The sequence below is a fragment of the Galeopterus variegatus genome, unplaced genomic scaffold (assembly GCF_000696425.1).
Source record: "Galeopterus variegatus unplaced genomic scaffold, G_variegatus-3.0.2 Scaffold3408, whole genome shotgun sequence".
Classification (NCBI taxonomy): domain Eukaryota; kingdom Metazoa; phylum Chordata; class Mammalia; order Dermoptera; family Cynocephalidae; genus Galeopterus; species Galeopterus variegatus.
In genome coordinates this window covers 110208-117827 of record NW_007729519.1, presented here as the reverse complement: position 1 = coordinate 117827, position 7620 = coordinate 110208, and the positions used below count along the sequence as shown (strand labels likewise).

Below are 7620 nucleotides of genomic sequence, written 5' to 3'. Positions count from 1 at the left end.
TGAGGGTTGCGATCCCGTTGCCAGTCCCCGGTCCGGTATGGGGGCAACACTGAGGGTTGCGATCCGTTGCCGGACACGGAAAAAGACAAAAAAAATAAATAAATAAAGTGGAGGGCAAATATTAGAAGAAATATTTGAAGACTATTACTATTGTTACAGTATAATAATAGCTATAACTAGTTGAATATTTACTCTGTGCTAGACACTGTGCTAAGTACTTTTGTGCATATTTAATTTTCAAGGGACTTCTTGAGGTATGAACATTATTATAATCTTTTTTAAATACAAAGAAACTGAGATATACAGAAGAACATGGGGTGGGGTGGGGGGGGACCAAGGGAAAGATGTTGATAATTTGTTTCGTTTAGACATGTTAAGCTTGAAGTATTGGCTGAATATTCCTGTAGTGATATTGTCAGTAGTTTAAAATTTGGTTCTGAAGTTAAGAGGATGGGTTAGAGTAGAGGACAAGTACTTAGTAATCATCAGCATAGAGATGCTGTTTGAAACCATTAGAATGGTTGGGCTTGCCTGAGAAGGTAGAATAGAAAAAAAAGAAAGGAGATACTGAGGACAGAACCTTAGTAAGTTGGCTAGATTTGAGTCACTGGAGATGAAAGAAGAGACAGAGGAGATGCTTAAAAGAGTGGTAAAAAGAGAATGGTGGAAGAAAGAATTTTAGAAATGAGGTGATGGTCAATATATAAGAGCCTGCAGAGAGGCAGTGAGGAATGGAAACTGAAGTAGAATTTTGTCAATATTGACATTTTGAGAGAGTGCTTTCAGTGAGGTGGTGGAATCCAGATTACAAGGTATATGTAGATGAGTTAGGGCGGGGAGTTAGACTATATTTTTGAGAAGTATATACAGGTATAAAAAGTAAATATCAGTTAAAGTTCAGTTAAAAGAAAGAAGGTTGATTTTTTAAAAAAAATTCAAAAGATTTTAGCTTTTTTATAGTCAAAGGGAAGGAACCATTGAAATATTAAGACAAAATCCAACTAAGATATAAGAAAGAAAAATGGGGCCAGAATCCCAATTGTTGGGGAAGAGAGTATAGGTAGAGGGATTATCCTTGTACAGAATTCCAGTCCTCAGTATTATGTGGTTTAGAAAATTTGATTTATTTCCTACTGGTAGAGTGGAGTGGGGGAGTTCACAGTATAAAACAATCAGATTAATTTTGCTATTAAAAATACTACCAGATTTCAGAGAAAGGAAAGAAATTTAAGTCCCTTGGATTATATATAAATAAAATATTCATTGCTTGGGTCACCTAGTTCAAATGCTACTTCTAATGTTGCTCTCTGAGTTTCTAATGAGTGGAGAGTTTATTAGTCTTTACCCATTGCACACTTCTCATTAACAGCTGTATTAATGGTGCTGCTTGTAGGCTATGGTTATAAAGCTGAGCAAGAAGCATGGAAGATTCAACTGTCAGTATATCCAATTTGTTGGAAAAAAGTTTTTTTTAATGTTAAAAAGTTGGACTCACCTTTTTTTTGCCTTATACAAAGTATATGTACATTCTATTTAAAATTGTTTTCTCTGGTTTTGTTTTGTAGTTTATTTAAATTATTATTTTATTTTTTGGCAGCTGGCCAGTATATCCCCAACTCTGTCCTCAGTGGAGCCATTATCCTGACTTACGTATTATCATCCCTTTACTTTTCTTTGTAGTTTTATCATCTATGGAAATATTCCTGTTTTATTTTTTGGCAGCTGGCCAGTATATCCCCAACTCTGTCCTCAGTGGAGCCATTATCCTATCCTGACTTACGTATTATCATCCCTTTACTTTTCTTTGTAGTTTTATCATCTATGGAAATATTCCTAAACAATGTATTATTTATTTTGGAAAATGGATAGTGTATCAAGCTGAGTTAAGAAAGGGCTGTATTATCACAGTTAGATGAAGGCTTCCAGGAGAAGACAGCTGAATAGTCTAGTATTGGCTTCACTAAGTTTCAGGAGCTTCTGTTCAGGTAATTAGTGAGCAATGTTATGAGTTAGTTTTTGGGTACATAAGGCACATCCTCGTTAGGTATCTGGCAGTGCTACAGTATGGGCCAGGTATTGCGTATTCATTCCGTGGTATATGGTCACTTGGAGGGAGTGCTGTTCTGTATTTTTTGTTTCTAAGCTCATGGTGGTCTTCCTCCAATACTTAGGAGTAGATCAAAGCAGAACACATGTGGGGGGTGAAATGGGTGTTCTCACATGATTCAGGCAGCAGGGCAAGGTGGAATGGATAGGTACATCAGGGTAAGCCAAATATGGATAAAAATCTGGAACAGACTTACCTGGGCATTCTGTCCTTACGAACAATGTCAGTAGTTATCTTGGTGATTACAGCTCACCATGCTATCTCAGGAGTCATATTGCTGCTACAATCTAGATGGTTTGCCTTTTAAATCTGTTGCACAGCTGCATCTTGGAATCTCTCTTCACAGTCTTCCTGAAGATTCCTATTGTTTCTCTCCTGTGTTGGATCTCCTATGTACTGTATCCTAAGTTGTCTTCCTTTTTTTAAAGTTTACTGTCTTTTTTTGATGGGTTGTACTTGCCAGTTGTTTCTTGAGAAAGTGCGTAGAAGTTAAATGTTTTGAGATCTTTCATGTCTGAGAAAATGTCTTTATTCTACTTTCATAAGATGGTGTGAATGGGTGAATTCTGGGTTGAAAATAATTTTATTTCATGATTTTGAAGAAATTGCTCCATTGTCATCTTCCTTCCAGTGTGATTGTTGAGAAGACTGAAGTCTGTGTCCTGGTTCTTTGTATGTAACCTGTATTTTCTTTCTAAAAGCTTATAGACTCCTCTTTTTGTCCCTAGTGTTATGATATTTCACAATGATGTATCTCAGTTTAGGTGTCCCTTAATTTTTAGTACTAGATACTTGGTGGGTCCTTTCAAATGGGCAGCTCTAGAAAATTTTCTTGATTTATTTCTTTGATTTCTTTCCAAGTCTTCTTTTTTTCCTTTTTCTTTTCTTTTTTTTTTTTTTCTGTTTTCTTTTTCTGGAATTCCTGTTCCAGATATTGGACCTGTTGGACTGGTCCTCTAATATTGCTATCTTTTCTCTCCTATTTTCTGTTGCTTTCTTTCTTTATTTTTCCTCTGGTTCCTAGGGATTGCCTCAATTTTATCTTCCAAGCCTCTATTTTTTCATTTCAGCTATTGTGTGTTTGTAATTTTTAAGAACTCTGTATCTTTTATTTTTTATTTTTTGGTGGCTGGCCCATACAGGGGATCTGAACCCTTGACCTTGGTGTGTTACAAGGCAGTGCTCTAACCAACTGAGCTAACCAGCTAGCCCGTATCTTTTACTTTTAAATGTTCTGTACTAAATTGTATTCTGTTTTTGTTTTATGGATATAATATCTTCTTATCTCTGTGAGGAATATGAGTTTGTATATGTGTGTATATGTATATATATATATGTATACTGTGTTAGAGGCTTTTCCTTGGGTGTCTAGTAATATTTGGCTTTCTGCTTATGATGAAAGTGGGAGACTAAAAAGCTGATTGGAAACTCTGTTTTTGGTACAGTATGATACTAGCAAATGTACCTGTTATATCTCGAAGACGCTCTTGTTTTTCCCTCTCCAGAAAGAAACTGCAGTCTTCTGCTGATGTGGAGGAGGGCCGCTTGCCTAGCATCCATGGAGGAGGGAGAGGGCCTAGGAATCAAAGTGCTTTCCAAACAAACAGCTTTCATGGAATCTTCCTTGTTTTAACCCCCTCCTCTTTTCCTACCACCTGCTGCTTCTCCTTTTCCAGAAGTAATTGGTGTTGCTTTCTGTCGATTCTCCATTATAGCGATTTTTCACCATTGTACAGTGTGGTGTTTCTCAGTTTTTTTTGTTTGTTTGTTTTGTTGTGTGCTTTTTTTTTTTTTTTTGCTGCCAGGCTATGATTTGGGTCTGCTAAACCACTTAATACTCATCCATCTGCTTTCAGTCTTCAGGATTTTCTTGCTCTTATCTCTTCTTGCTTGTTGCTTTTATCTCTTCTCCTTGTGGGGTTAGGTATAAGATAAAGTCTTTTGTGCTGTTTTAATGGGCTTTCATGAGACAGTGAAATTATATGCATGTTTTTAATCTATCATCTTGATCCTAAAGCCCTGATTATTTAAAATGTTTAATCTATGTCACACCTCTTGAGACTTGAAAAGATTAAAGTTAGCTCTTTCCATCTCTTGTTTTGGTTTTTACATTCATATTTATAGCACATGAAACTCATTGTGTGGACTGCTTGAGACTGTTATGAACTCAAGGATTTATAAGTGAATTCAGAATTTGTGAATAAAAAGGTTGATTGTTTTTTAAATTTGCTCTTGTAGGAAAGTGAAAAGGTTTCTGAATATCCAGCAGTGATTGTGGAGCCAGTTCCAAGTGCCAGATTAGAGCAGGGCTATGCAGCCCAGGTTCTGGTTTATGATGATGAGACTTATATGATGCAAGATGTGGCAGAAGAACAAGAAGTTGAGACCGAGAATGTGGAAACAGGTAGAAATCTCATAAAATGTTCATTATTTATAACTTTCTCATTTTGTCAGCTTCAACATTACTATTGCTAGATGAATAATCTACTGAAGAACCTCTTTTTAATTCTATTTAGTATAGCTTGGAAACCAGTGAAACATCTCTGTTTCGAGAATTTAAATAGATATAACAGAGTTCTACATTATAACTCTTTGAGGTATAACAGAGTCTCATGTCATGAATGCACAAAATTATAGCTCCATAATGATAAAATTATTATTTTCTTCTGGGAGTGCAAATACTCAACTGGATGTTATTCTCATTCTGTAACTGATTAAGAATTTCTCTGAATATTTATTTATTTATTTATTTTATTGGTTATTAATATTCATGGGGTACAAAGCTGACCATCACCACTCGTGCCTAAGATGTGATGGCCAGATCCATACTGGCAGCATGCCCATTACCACAAATTGGGTTTAGACCCTGTGTCCCCCACCCAGTTAATCCCTGACCTCCCTCCCCATCCCCCTTTCCCCCATTCCACTTTTTATCCCTAGTTATGCTCTCTCCCTCTGCAAGTCCAACACACCACTGTGGTCTTTCTTTCCTTCCTTCTTTCTCTTTTAGCTTACACTTATGAGTGAGGACATGTGGTATTTTTCCCTCTGTGCTTTGCTTATTTCACTCAACATAAGTTTCTCCAAACTCGACAATGTTGTTGCAAATGTCAGAATTTCATTATTTTTTTCTGGCAGAGTAGTATTCTATTGTGTATATATACCACATTTTCCTTATCCAGTCATCCATCAATGCACACTTAGGTTGGTTCCATATCTTGGCTATTGTAAATAGAGCTGCATTGAACATGGGAGTGCAGGTATCACTTGGACGTGATGATTTCCATTGCTTTGGGTACATACCCAGAAGTGGGATTGCTGGATAGTATGGTAGATCTATTTGTAGTTGTTTGAGAAAATACCATACTGTTTTCCATAGTGGCTGCACTAATTTTCAATCCCACCCAAAATGTAGAAGCAGTCCCTTCTCTCTACATCCTCACCAGCATTTGTTATTCTCCATCTTTTTGATTATAGCAAGTCTAACTCGGGTGAGATGGCATCTCAGTGTGGTTTTAATTTGCATTTTCCCTGATGGTTAGTGATGTTGAGCATTTTTTCATGTACCTGGTGGCCATTTGTATGTCTTCCTTTGAAAAAATATCTATTCAGCTCCTTTACCCATTTTTTAATTGGGTTATTTGTTTTTTTACTGTGTAACTGCTTGAGTTCCTTGTATATTCTGGATATTAATACCTTGTCAGATGTATAGTTTGCAAAAATTTTCTCCCAATCTGTAGGTTGTTGTTTCACTCTGTTGTTTCCTTTGCTATGCAGAAGTTTTTTAGTTGAAGTGGTCCCATTTGTTTACTTTTTCTTTTTTTGCTTGTGCTTTTGGGCTCTTGTTCATAAAGTCTGTGCCCAGACCTAGTTCCTGAAGTGTTTCTCTTATATTTTCCCTTAGTAGTTTTATATTGAAGTCTTTAATCCATTTTGACTTGATTTTAGTATATGGTGAGAGGTGCAGATCTAGTTTCATTCTTCTGCATATGGATATCCAATTTTCCCAGCATCAATTACTGAAGAGGCAGTCTTTTCCCCAGTGTGTTTTTGTTGCCTTTGTGAAGTAACAGATGGCTATAATCCTGAGCGGTGATTTCTGGGTTCCCTATTTTGCTCCACTGGTCCAAGTATCTATTTTTATTCCAGTACCATGCTGTTTTGGTTACTATAGCTTTGTAGTAAAATTTGAAGTCAGGTAGTGTTATGCCTCTGGCTTTATTTTTTTTTGCTAAAGATTGCTTTCACTATTTGGGGTATTTTGTTGTTCCATATGAATGTTGAGGTTGTTTTTTCCATTTCTGTGAAGAATATCATTGGTATTTTGATGGGGATCACATTGAATGTATAGATCATTTTGGGTAGTATGGACATTTTCACAATGTTAGTTATTCCAATCCAAGAACATGGAATGTCTTTCCATATTCCTTTGTCTTCTTTAATTTCTTTCAGTAGTGGTTTGTAATTGTTCAGTGCCAGCAAACCCCAGGCGAAGTGGTAATCAAATCATTCTATTAAAAGAGGTAGCCAAACACTTTATATAGACTTCATAACTATAGTGTGGAGTGGTACCTGATTTACAGTAGATAATGCATGTCTTTTTATGAGAGTTTGGAGAGTTTTCCAGTATGAAGCTAGAAGTATAGTGGCAGAGGTAAATTTTCTTTCTGAGGAAAAAAGATAAGTAGAACAGTTTAGGGTGATATTTTGGAATATGTATTGTAACTGATTTTATTCTAGGAGCGTAATTAAACAGGACACTAATAGCACAAGAAAAAAGGTGTGATAGCTTAAGTTGAGTGAGGAAATATAGAACCTGTTTGAAATTTCTGGATGATGTTTTGATAAAAAAAATAAAGAAGACTGATTTGGGTAGTAAATTGGAATATTTAAAGAAAACGAAAACTACAGTTGCAAATTTGTGTAAATAGATAAATTAGGATATTTATCACATTAAAATACCAGAGCAGGTTGAACAAATCTCAGTAGTTATATAGTTGGCTGTAAATGTTTCATTAATATGAGTTAATTCACGTAAAAACAATCTAGAATAGGAAGCAAATGTAATCCACTTAAAGGATTTTATTTTCTTAGTCTTCTTGAACTCTGGAGGGTGGCGATATCATTTGCAGGGCAGAGAGTGATTGTGATATTGAAAAAGAGAATATGGGAAGTCTGGGTAAAATAATAGTTACTTTTGTGTTTTTTTTTTAAATAAATGTTTTTTGAATAATTGACAGTATTTTTTAGATTTATTTTTCTTCAACACCAAAAGGATATGTTGTTTGTAAATCACTTAATGTTATTCTAAAATGGTATAAAAGTACCCCAGAAGTTCATCTTACATATTTAATTTCATTCTGACTCACGGATTTTAATGTAACTATATAAGTATTGTTAATATTCATAGATTAGTTTTAAAATCAGCTAATCTGAGCTTAATTTTGTTTCTATTTAAAGAATCAAATGCATTTTTTTTTTTTTTTTTTTTCTTTTTCCGTGTCCGGCAACGG

General features: G+C 35.4%; 1 protein-coding gene across 3 annotated transcripts in view; it reads left to right on the top strand.

Moving 5' to 3' along the window:
* Window positions 1-7620, top strand: part of ELF2 (E74-like factor 2 (ets domain transcription factor)) — a 105830-nt gene that overhangs the window by 38798 nt on the left and 59412 nt on the right. For all 3 annotated transcript variants that reach the window (XM_008584933.1, XM_008584934.1, XM_008584932.1), the window contains exon 4: window positions 4346-4511. In XM_008584933.1, coding sequence (XP_008583155.1) covers window positions 4346-4511 — 166 coding nt within the window. The remainder of the gene's footprint in view (window positions 1-4345; window positions 4512-7620) is intronic.